The 13,354-nt window shown below is 37.4% G+C and overlaps 1 protein-coding gene across 5 annotated transcripts in view; it reads left to right on the top strand.

Annotated features, from left to right (window-relative positions):
- LOC139967452 (prominin-1-A-like) overlaps nucleotides 1–2,608 on the top strand; it is a 58,164-nt gene extending 55,556 nt beyond the window's left edge. For all 5 annotated transcript variants that reach the window (XM_071971281.1, XM_071971283.1, XM_071971280.1 and 2 more), the window contains one exon: nucleotides 100–2,608. In XM_071971281.1, coding sequence (XP_071827382.1) covers nucleotides 100–263 — 164 coding nt within the window. In that variant the 3' untranslated portion in view covers nucleotides 264–2,608. The remainder of the gene's footprint in view (nucleotides 1–99) is intronic.
- Nucleotides 2,609–13,354: the final 10,746 nt, after the last annotated feature.

Raw genomic sequence — 13,354 nt, 5'->3', positions numbered from 1 at the left:
TGAAGTCATTGGACTTATCATACCATTTTATATGGAACACAGTAGACAACAACTGCTGAGCTTTTATAACCAAAGACACATTTTCTTCTCTCCATGCAGGTAATCGTAACAATGGGTACACCGAATACCAGGACCCACCTGCATACAGACCTGACCCTCGAGGGCAACCTGGGCGTGGCCCCAACCCTAATCCATATGCACGAGGTCCGTCTGCGAGTATTGACATGAGAAATATGAACCCAGTCTATGACGATATGTTTTAGGAAGTTATCTTACAAGATGAAGAACTATTCCCCCAACTCTGAGCTAGTAGGAAGTAAGAGAGGAAGTATATATATGTAATATATATATATATATATATATATATATATATATATATATATATATATATATATATATATATAGAACGGGATTCAAAGCAATATACCTCTGAGTTTATAGGGTATTGTGAGGACTCAACTTTAAGAGGACACAAATAGGGGATTCCAACCATTTTTTGCTGTTGCTATGTAAAAGATTACGTTGCATAATATTGGGTGAACTCTGATCCCTGAGAACGAAACGATATATAATCAAGAAAACTAAGTTTACTTTTAGCTTACTCATACTACTTACCCTCTATATAGTTTATGTTATTTCACTGCATCAAAAGTTTTGTATTCAAATATGTAAAACCTATACACAGTAACAAGGGCGGCGGAACCGGGGGGGGGGGCACAGGGGGCACGTGCCCCCACTTTTCCTCAGGTTAAAAATGTGCCCTTTTTCTACATAAAAATTGAGGTGTCTCAAGTTAGCAAGAGGCCAGGGAACCAGACTGAACACTCGGGAAGGGCCGTTTCCGGCAATCTGAGGGCATTGTAAACCCAATTTTTTTTATTGTACGCTCTGCGCCAACCGATGGTGGCGCTCCGCTCAGATAGTCGTGCATACAACTTTGCAAATCCTGGCTACGCCCCTGATTTTTAATGAATTTCTGTGGGTCAAACTCAAAGTTATTTCGAATGGAAAAAATTTGTTAAGATATTAACAAGAAATAAACTCTAATTCGGAAGTTCCTACATTAGCAAGTAGCATGATATCACCTCATTCTGTCTCAAAAGAAAACTTGTTCCTTGTTTCCCAATTTGCACATTGGATATTGCAGTGCTAGTATGCATATTTTCCTTGAGGGGGGGGGGGGTGGCGTTGATGGAGTGATGTGTATACGCAAATAAGATAATACAATAAGAGTTATAAAGGGTACTAAATATCAGGCTGCATCAGTCCAATCGAATTTCTGCAAAGTGCCCTTCGACGTCGGTGCCCCCCCCCCCCCCAGATTAAAAGTGCTTCCGCCGCCCTTGCACAGTAAGCGAACCAAAAAAACCAATGAAAATCTCAAGAAATTTTGCTCAAAATCAATTCGCGTAATTCACAAAACGTTTCAAACCTGTCAAATTTATCATAACAAAGATATCAATTTAAACAACACTCTTAAGTTCTTGAGACGCGTGTTTGTTTTTTTTTTATTTCACTTAGAGTTATAAAAACTACCATTGGTTTTTATGACGTTACGTCTGTATAAATGTCTACTCAGAAAAATCTTGTTACCCTACTCAGAAAATCCAGCATTTTTCTTTCAATAATATTATCATTTTTTCCTCCTCTATTTGCGTTTGTTACACTTTATAGCCAACCATACATATAACTCCATCTTTTCTGATTTTTCGCTTGCGCATATATATAGGCAGCCCAATACCAATTACATTCTTGTGCAAATATTTTATGCGCACAAAGTTTCCTTAATAGGGTTCAAGTTTGCAAATTACATTATACATAACAGTTCTACGGGCTAATTTTTGAAGGGTGGGGTTCGATGTAGAGGTGGAAGAGGGGGGGGGGGGTAGGTGGTTGTGCCGCATACACGTCAGGATCTCTCTTGAAACTAAAGGACTCCCTCTGGAGACAAGGCTACACATTCCGATGTTTGATAACATATAATTTCAATTTGAACAAGGGGATCTTGTGCAAAACCAAAAACAAAACCTGCGAAAGTTCTATGTTTCATTCCCCACCCAGCCCTCCCGCCACACCCCAGCTCTCCCCACCCCTCAGATCCCCCTCCCCACCTCAATCAGTTGCAACGTCACTCTCAGATTATTACATCGTCGCCTCTTTCGGTTACAGTATTTATAATAGTTGTAAATATTTTCATTGATTGGGTTATGACAGGATTACATATCATTTCGGGAAGCGTTGAGGGGTAAGGGGGTGGAGGTCGGCGTAGGGAATGGGAGGGTTGGGGAATTGTGTCAGAAAACTGTTGACATCCTTCAAGGTGGATGTTAGTGACAGATATTTTACACCCCGTTTGCTTGGAAACAGAGAATTGTTACTCTCTATATACACACCTATACATCGTAATTAAAACGTTCGTAAGTTGACTTGGAAATGCGTCGTGTTATATATGGAAAACTACGCCACCAAGTTGTGGGAAGATAGTTTTGATTATGTATGTATTATTACACTAAGTATTGCAATAATAATATTTATAATAATTATTATAAATAATACAAAATAATGTAATAAATTTTGCAGTTACGACAGAATTTATCGTTGCACCTCACGTCACTTTTATTCTGTTATTTTAATTTCTTCGGCATTTAAGTGAAAGTAAACATCTCGGAATTTACAGAATGATTGAGAAGGCAAGCAAGGAATTCCGCCCAGGAAGGGGGGGGGTGTGGGAGATGGAGGGGAGGGGAGGGCGTTCGGCAGAGTGAAGGGTCAATGAATCATGTCCTCCAATTGACATATCTATTTTGTTCTAATTCATCGTACATGGTACAGTGCGTACAACTCTTACTTAAGTTGGTTCAGATTGCACACAAGCCTAAGTCAAAGGATGTAGGCGAAAATTTCGTTTATAAATGAACATATTATATATGGTCTCGTGAAACTTTCATTCAATTCGAATACGTGCCGTTCTTCGAGGCGACATCAATCGAAGCTGACACGTTTTTATACAGAAGAATGTACACGTACGGCATATTTACCAAGCAAAATATCGCGAGAAATCACGAAATGAAAATTATCTGCGTGGTAGTGATCAAACGTTTTCTTGACTGACGGGTAAGGTACTCTGAAATGTATATTTGAAGAGAATATTTTAAGAACTTGTTTTAAGAACTCATACAGTTGTCTTTGCTTACGAATACCCTATATACTTCCAAACAAGAAACTCTACGAACTAAGCCTTCACGGATGTGAACATTTCGTTGGACGCGCGCAGACTGAGAAGATAATAAGGGGTTTATCAACGGTCTAGCGTGCGTTACTCACAGGATTAATGCACGATCGGGGGATAATGCAAGAGCGATGCACGAGGGCGGAGCCCGAGTGCATCCAGCGATAGCATTAACACCCGGAGTGCATTAATCATGTGAGTAACGCACGCTAGACCGTTGATTAACCCCGTTCATTCATACACTACCATTTGTGTGGGGGAAAAATCATAAAACAAAACATTTTTGGTTAAATATAACCAAAGATTTATTAAAGTGATGCCCCGTAATTTTACCGTGCGTTACTCACAGGATTAACCACGGTCAGCTGACCTGAATGGACCAATAGGATTTAGGAATATTTACTAAGTATGAATGAACGTCCGTTTAACTTTCCTGCGCGCGCAGGCTGCGTGAGAGAGCAAGAGAAAATGTCCACTCAAATTGCCTGCGTAGCCCGACTCTATTCTGAATCACCACGACGGAAAGAAAACAAATTTGGCCGATCAAAGACAAGGGGAATAGATGGAGCCCGGATCAGCTCCCTGTACCAAGCCTGGTCTTGCAGGAATGATAATTAGAGACGACGAACAATGACAAATCAATTGTGATTCCCAGAGGAGGCAAATCGTTAGCTAAGCGAATAGAATTAAATCCAAGCTATTCTTCTATAATGACCTTATGGATGCCAATAGCTTATCTTCGTTAATTTGTAGACACATTAGTTTCGCGGGAACTGAGTACGTTCGGTATACTCAAAGACACATTTGTGGTTTGTTAATTAGGGGGAGAGGGGGGGGGCTTTAACCCCCCGTTGGTAAGAGGAAAAGTGGGGCGGGAGTAACAATGGGACCGTCACCTAGTAAGGGTTACGCTCCCCTATTATGATTTTTTCATTGGAAAAGCTAAAAAGTGTCACTTTTCATAAATTAGATAAAATGCCCCCTTTTTTGTGAATGAAACAAGTACCCGTTTCCATTTCGTTGAAAAAGTGTCCGGCTATTGTTATATTAAAACAAACTGCCCTGTTGTTGGTATATTAAGAAAACTATCATTGGAAAATTGTCCTTTTGTTGAAACATAATACAAACGTAAAATGCAATTTTAATTGTTGATTTTGATGGGTTCGACTAATTAAATTAAAGTCACATATCCCGATGCCCCTTCGAAGTTTGTGCCCGTCCCCAAACTGATCCGTCATTTGTCTTTCATTAAACTCCAAATCAGTACTAAAGATTAAAATTACTAAAATTTCAAGAATGAAATCTCGATGAGAAATTATTACCTATTTCTTTAACGTCAATACCTGCCTGGATATGCCACACTAAACCATCAATTAATAATTTAATAGGCCTATTATTTTGACAGTTGGTATTACTTAATTTAATTTAATGATTGATTAGTTTTTACTTCTCTAAATTGAATTTTCTTTCATTTAATCAAATTATGAGATAAACTTACGCCAATCTAAATTTGACTTAATATAGATCTAGATTATGTCGTTCTTGCTTCATAATTAAAATACATATCTATTTTAATTTTTTTCTACGTGTATACTTGTTTGACTCACAAATTGAAATGAGGTCAAACCGACATAAGTACACGCACGCAAGCAATTTCAATATATAAATATGACCTAGTTAATTTTGAGCATCGCCATCGTCTGGTTCTAATTTTATTTATGACCTCATTTCTTCTTCGGAGACAAAGTTCAATGCAAGGTTAATTCGTCGACCTAATTTCCCATTGAGTGGTGTTAATATTCAAGTACCGTGTACCCTATTCAGTCAAAATCCTTTTTCTTTTGTGCGCCTCCACAGGTTCGTTCCCCACAGGTTAATTAAAAAATATATTATTAGTTAACAGTATGCCAAGGAAGCGCGAAAACTAAAACTTAAAACCAATTCCCTAGATAAAGATCATTAACCCCATTTTCATTTATTGCTCAGGCGACTGCGAAGAAATTTGAATGTTGTCCAACCAATGAACTTAAAGTTTTCGTCAACGACTTCTCTGACTTGCTGTGAAATTTCCATTTAATGGTCATCGCTAATGTCCTAAAATACTGATGTTATAGAAATGTCACTAATGGCCACACACTTGTACAGATTTTAAACATCATTTCGGCGTTTCAGCTGCTCGGCTCACCGTCCACATTTCAGCGTTTTTATAACTTGCCAAATGTCTACCAAACGTACTTCCCTGGACATTCTGATTATACCGATTATTTCCAGAGAGTTAGAAGGGTTTAATTAGGTAATTGTAGGGTTATAAAACCGAGGGGTCATGTGGGGGCAGGGGGGGGGTTGTTTAAATGGAGATAAATTTATGCTTGTTTGTGTTTGAGGCAATGAGTGACATTTAAAATTGACCGTTCCACCAGCATATCTAGGGAAAAAGTACTGACGTCCTTTGAAGGTGTTTTTTTTTTGTTCGCAAGAAACATTGAAAAAGAAAAATTATAAACCTATATATAGTACATATTTCCTAAGAAAATCTTTTCAAATTCTTTGATACGTAAATCTTATATACTTTATCGTGTTATCATTTTGTGTGTGTGTATGTTTGTGTGCGTGTGTTTGTGTATGTGTGCGTGGGTGTGTGCTATTTTCTGTTAACGTTTGGTTCTCCAATCAATTCCATTGAAGGGGATTTACTTGTCGCCAGAGATCTCTTAGCGGTGAGATTCATCCAATAAGAGCGACAAGAATATACCTTTAGAATAAACCCCATGGACGCAGAAGAATAAGAAAAAATCCCCCCCTTGGGAGTTGAGATGTACCATTATGTTGTAAGGGAAAACAGAGCTTTCCCCCCTTCGCTGCACCTTACAAATCGAGGGTTGTCCATGAACGAAATCAATTGAATTAAGACACGGGGATTGCTCTTCCACTATTAAGCTAAATTGTCACATGGGATGCGGCTATTAGCATGAATAGAGTATATTTTGTCATGTTTTTCTCACCCCAGTTTAAATCCGGCACTAATGGTTTGCATGTGTAAAACTGGTGATATTCTTTTCAAGTTATTGGTCCCCGTCTCTGGAACCAGCTGCTTGTGGGTATTCGTGTGGTGGTTTCCGTCTCGCCGTCTTCAAAGGTCTCATGAAAACATATTTATTTACTGCGCAGTAATGTGTGTATTTTTTTTATGGTGTAATTGATATTTGCTTCTGTAAAGCGCTGTGATCTTTTGTAGAGCGCTCTATCAAATACATAATAATAATAATAATAATAATAATAATAATAATAATAATAATAATAATAATAATAATAATAATAATAATAATAATAATAATAATAATAATAATAATAATAATAATAATAACAATAATAATAATAATAATAATAATAATCATCATCATAATAATAATAATAATAATAATAATAATAATAATAATCATAATAATAATCATCATAATAATAATAGTAATAATTATTATTATAACAATAATAATAATAATAATAATAATAATAATAATAATAATAATAATAATAATAATAATAATTATAATCCTAATGATCATAATCATAATCATCATCATCATCATTATAATAATAATAATTATAACTATTATAACAATAATAATAATTATTATAATAATAATAATAATAATAATAATAATAATAATAATAATAATAATAATAATTATAATAATAATAATAATAATAATAATAATAATAATAATAATAATAATAATAATTATAATTATAATAATTATAATAATAGTAATAATAATTATAATAATAATAATAATAATTATAATTATAATAAGAATTATAATAATAATAATAATAATGATGATGATAATAATAATAATAATAATAGTAATAATAATAATAATAATAATAGTAATAATAATAATAATAATAATCATCATAATAATAATAGTAATAATAATAATAATTATAATAATCATAATAATAATAATAATCATAATAATGTTGACGTGACTTATTACATACCCTCATTATTGGACCCAATTTTAGAAAAGTTTAATTACCATTTTTGGGCGGGGGGAAGAGTTATTAGAATGGATAAAACAGTTGATTAACATTAACCATTTCGACATACACTACCTCATCGTCAAAACAACTATAAATTCCCCCTTGCTGCAAACTAGCCTTGTATATGACACTATAGAAAATCACTAAAAAAGATAGCAAATTTTCTTCAAGTTATCTTAAATACCCCCCCTAACCCTCAGTTAAAAAGAGGTTAGAGCGTTTCTCCCCCTCCCCACCCCCAAAAATATAATACTAAAATTAACAAAAACCAATGAAATGTATATGTACTATAAATTCTCCGTCTGTTCGGCTCCAAACGTGAGAAGTGTTTGCATTTGGGTATTTGAGCTGGACATTATGCATGAATTGTCCAAAGTTCCTCTAAGTTTCAGTCTCGATGCATGTCAAGGGACTGGGGTAGAGAGTAGAACACGGTTCAGTCGTTTTGTTTGCAATACCTTGGCTCTATCTTGGGTGATATTTTCTCACAAATTACCCTGAAATTGCGTAATCGTTAGCTTTCCTTAACACGCTAAATAATCATACTGTTCTAACGTGACTACAAAGCGCTTCAAATGCGCGCTCTTTGGATATGATTGTGGCAACAAAACAAGCCGGCCCTTTCGTTTCACAGCCTGGTTGTACTCAATAACCACTATCGTTCTAATATGAGGGTAAAGAAAGCTAGGCTCAGACATTTCCTCGGGTAAGAAGCATGGAGTTGCTATGTAGCAGCGTAGTATAGCTAGCGCCTGTATAATAACGTTGAAATAGTCCTTCAGCATAGTAGTCTACCAGGTATAGCCCTGTATATTGTATTAATAATGCTGACAGTTGTTTTGTCTAAAGTGATATTGATTGCTTTCGTGTATATTTGACTGAGCCGGACATGGAACCGTCAATACTTTCAACATCATACGTAAGGTAAGAACCTTGCACCAATTTTTGCACAGCATTCTTTTTTACAATGCGTCTGATTATTCGGGATTAATAGGCCTATATTAGTTGTCATTTCAAACTTCAACGGGATCACACCCGGCTTAGCAAAACTCGATATTGACGATTGTCAGTGTATAATACCGCAGGCAATAGCTAAACTGTATGGTAGCTAGAAGGTGTGAAAAAACACTCATTTATTCGTTATACATGCAACGTATAGTCTATACCAAACTTTAATTATATACCATAGTAACGTTAGTAATTGTAGTTATCCTATCGTTATCCTACCCTACTTGAAGGTGAGGTTGTAACCAACTCGTAGTCTTCTCATCATACTAAATGTACAAAATTAATGAACTGTTTGATTGGACTCATGATGCCAAAAATGGCCTCTTTTAATAATCGAACAAGACTTTATCTAAAGTATAGGCTCTTTAGAAAACAAACATGAAAGAACGAAAGGCCAACTACGAATTAAGACTGCCCAGGTCTTTCCACAAATTCTCGATAAAGCCTATTCGCATCAAGGGACATTCTCCACTAGATGCAGAACAAAAGACATTCTTGAGAATCTGGGGTCTCGCTGAGGGTCAGTATGAAGAGGTGCTTGTACAAAACTCTATTAAGTCATTATCACCTTACACACGGAATGCTGTGACATCTGTTATAGACACTCTCCACAAGACGGGTAGGGTGTTTTTTATTTTTTTTATTTTAAAGAATAGTAGTACAAACGGAGGAATATCGATTTGACCGATGAACGTGGAACAAATGACAAGTTTCCTGGTGAACTTTACTATTTAAATTTCCAAACGTCGGGTGCTTGAAATAATGATCATGGAAATTGTCACAGTTTTTTGTACCTTAAGTGAACTTGAAGCAAACTGTTGTGACGTCATAGTTGCCTTACTGACAACAAATGCTTTGCTTTGCTTTATTTCAAGTTCTTTTGTCATTTTTATCGGTGCAAATGAAACTCAGGGAAATCGTGACGGTATTTAAGAACGTGACCCAGATATTCAACTATGGCGTTACCAAAACATGTGATGAAATATTGTGAAGGCACTTGTAAGCTTCCGTAAAGATAACTAGCGGAGAAAGGCCTCGTCGAGCGACATAATCAATCGGTGGACATGCGCAGCACACAAGTCGCTCTCAAACAGTGGTTAGACTCTCTGGCCATAGACAAGAAGTCAGGCGCACGCCACCTAGCCTAACGCTCCGGTCGACCTTCGACCGACCCTCCTCGTATCGTTCAGGGTTCTTTTGGGACATCAACGGAGACATGGCGCGGGATCCTAGGCCACGGCATAAAACACAAAACGTCGGAGCGTTATCAACACTACATATGCTTCGAACCCTTACACAATTTACACGCGGGAGTAGCATTACAAGGTCTTTCGCTTACACCGTCGCGTTAACCAACATATCAGCTACAAAATCAAATTACTTTGTAAGAAAAGTCAGCCCAAGCTATCTCAGCCAAACTTTAACAACTTGATCATCCATTGTCAATCCCAGTTCCCTAACATCGAGACTGTAACCGATATTATACAGCAAATTCAGTCTTAAAATGATGAAAAAAACCTACACGCAAAGTATCGTTTCAGCTGACACATGGCATATAGGCCTATACCGAAAACGAAACCATTCATTGATTGAGCAAAAGGCTCGGATTGATAAAAAATAGTCACTTTGATTTCTTCCAAGACGCGGGGCGTTAGATGTTTGATTAATCATACTACATTTATGGATAGAAAACCTCAAATAAAATACTTCTTTACAACAATGGGATGGTGGGCCAGGTATGGTTAATAGGCCTTGGGCCCGTGGGCCCGGGTCAAATAGGGGGACCGAGATATTTGTCAGGAATGGTTCAGTTCAGGCGCTGTGCCTAATTGTCCCCGGTGTTTAAACCAGCTCTCTACGTCCCTGGTCATATGTTCCTTGTATCAGTGCACAAGCATGCGCGAGAGGGGGGTGGGGGTGGGGATTCAATGTATTCCCCTTCCCATATTTCCCACAACAGGTACAAGTTAAATTTTATACAATGTCAACTCGTCCCGCGCTGTTTGCCCAAAACAAGTAAACTGATGTCTTACTGAAAGGAGACAAGCTCAACTGTTATATTTCAAGTATACGACAGAGATATTTGTGATGAATTACTCCCCCCCCCCCCATACCCCAAATAGTTAAGTAAGATCTTTGCTTCGCTTTGGGAGATATCCTTGTTGAAAAGTCACGTCTATACAGGGGAACTGACATTTTGTGAGTCTGTGACGTCACATAGTGCTACCATAGGATCTGAAACAATTTACTTTTTTTTCACTTTTCAAGGTAGACTTAAATTAGACTTACATGTGTTTTTTTCTTCTTTTTTGTCTTCCAAGAATTTTGTCTCACAACATGACCACTGTGCCTATTTAAAACATTTCTTATAACCCCCCCTCCCCCCAATAAAATGATTTACATTACATTGGGGTAAAATATGAATTCAAAGTTGTAGTAAGCAAACTAAAAAACGTTTCACAAATTTATTATTTACATTCGCTTTGAAAGTGTGGTCTCTGTGTATAAGATGAGTTCACCTTATTAGCTTTTCATCACTTTTTTTTTTAATTCATTAACAAATTATAAGTTACACGGATAAAGATATTGAGTTCATTCTCACCAAATATTCTTTCAATAATATAATCATCTCGTTTTGTGACGGTCACTTTAAAACCCATCATTGCCATTTCGAAATATTTTTTTCGACAATCCGTATAAGACGTTTGCCCATGCTTTGTTGTTCCGCCCGATTAAACAGAAATTCATCAAGCCCGCCATTATCTTGTCGTCTAGGCTCGGACAGCCCAAGGACCCTTCCCTTGTCTCTTTCTGCTACATTGGATTGCGCCCTTCTTTGTCCCTTTTATTACAAAGAAATGTTTTAGTCTGACTTCCAGGTAAACATATGCTCTGACAATGCAGAAGATTACATTTGTAGTCGTCCCTTTATGCTTCCCATACATACTATAGCTAATGAAAGGTTGTTGTAATATATATACTTAGGCTATATATGGGGAAGACTGTTTGAAATCGATAAGAACCCGAAATTCCATTTACTCTGCGTATTGACTATTTTGTATTTCCTTGAAATGCACTTTACAAGAGGTTACCTGGCTAATACTATAATGTTAGTAATCTCTGTCTAATTAGTTTAAGTTGCTGATTGGGAATCATGAATCAACTTAAAGTCCTAGATGATGAGTTTATCGTCCCAATATTTATGTAAGGGTAATTAAACCATCTTGTATGTGCATATGTTGTAAAACCCTTGTGACGGAGGGGGGGGGGTGGGGGTGGGGAGGAGTGGTTGAGGGAGGGGAAATAACTCGTGCCCGGGCCCGGGTCCGATTACGGGCCCGAGTTCGAGTATGGTATTTTGAAAATGTTAACCTATTTATATAATATAGTCGTAGGAAATACAAAGACTTCATCCGTTGAGAGATGATGACCCCCCCTTTGGATCCCCACCCCCCTCGGATGAGATGTTATAGTTCCTTGTCAATTGGGCCATATACAGCTACGTCAGTTGCCATTGCAATAGTTGCCATGGTGATGGTTAATTTTCTTGAGTATAGCTACTCTCGGGGGTCACCTATGGTTGGGTACCCCAGGGTGACCGAAGGTCTGAGCGAGGGGTCAAAACGAGTCCGCGCTTGTGTGTGTCATTGTGTGTGTCATTATGTGTGTGTGTCCTACTTTGTGTCATAAACTCCTAAGCGACTGGGCTGATGTTCTTCGAATTTGATAGTAATTGGGCACACCAGGGTGAACCAATGTGTCTCACAGACTTCCGGAACCAAAGGTCAGTAGTCAAATGTCATATTCAGGTAATTGTTGTTTATTTTAAGGGGAACATTGAATTGACATGGAGCCTTCACAGGTAAAATGGAAATGTTAAGTACTATCAAAATATGTGGTTGCCATGAGAACCGAGTTCAAAGGTCAAAAGGTCAAAGGTTAAATGTATATTTTAGCGCAAATTGGTGTCAAAAGCTCCTTCTAAACGGCTGCACCGATTTTCTTAAAACTTTAGAAGGTATCCCCCTGCAGGGTAACCCTTGTGTCTCGCAGGCACCCGATTAAAAAAAATCAATTTATTAATTTGAAATCAGTGTTAACTTGCGATGAGATACGGTATGCAACACCGTGGAATGCCCTCTTGTTTCAAAAGAAAACGAGTTAATAATGAATATATATCCCTTATTCTTCCCGTCCCCTCCCCCGCTAGTTCTCATATTTGGTGCAATCTCATGCAGATCTCACGCAGAGATAATTGTTGACTTGAAATAAACCCACAAGTCGATAAATCGCTGGAGTACTGTCGTCTGCTCTTCTCTGATTGGTTGTTCACTCTTGGAGGGCCGTTCGGGACAGTGGGGAGTCTCTGTGTATACGATCGGCCTAAAGTAAGACCATTTCACGATTCAGGTAACATGAATAAGTGGTTGACATAATGGAATAAACGCAAAAGTTCCTTAGCATAACTCGTTAAGGTATTATGGGACGATCACACCACTCTCTCTTTTTGTATGCAGACAAAAAGCCCCTTAGCAGTTGACGCTAGAGAAACAGTTCAAACATTGATTCGATTCGCTATATATTTAGCCATCACATTGTATCGACAATGAGCCAATTTTCACGTATGGTTTGCTCGTAAAATGTTTTGTCAAACTGAACCTCTCATGACACAATGATATACCCCTAACACGCTGTTGTCAAGTACTTGAATCAAGTGATTGGCATAACAGAATGAAGGTTAAATTTGTCATCACTAGAGACCGAATTTGCTTCACTGATCCTATTTTGTACCACCATCAAGATTGAAGCAACTTCACCACAAAACTTAGCTTAAAAGAGACTGAAACCCAGTCATAGGTAGATACCCGCCCAAAAAAGCTAAGAAATTGAACTCCATTTGGGAGATATCACGGATTTAATGTTCCTTTTAGCAAACATAGCTTAAAAGGATCATCCCTGAAACTATACGCGGTGTAGAAAACACGTACTCTTGATCGACAGCATAAATAGGCAGTTGGTCTATCCAAGATCAAAATGAACCCTGTACCATTTTAACAGACTAATACAGACCGG

Source organism: Apostichopus japonicus, chromosome 5, assembly GCF_037975245.1.
Source record: "Apostichopus japonicus isolate 1M-3 chromosome 5, ASM3797524v1, whole genome shotgun sequence".
Lineage (NCBI taxonomy): Eukaryota > Metazoa > Echinodermata > Holothuroidea > Aspidochirotida > Stichopodidae > Apostichopus > Apostichopus japonicus.
The sequence above is the reverse complement of the archived record's forward strand: the minus strand, read 5'-3'. Positions and strand labels throughout refer to the sequence as shown.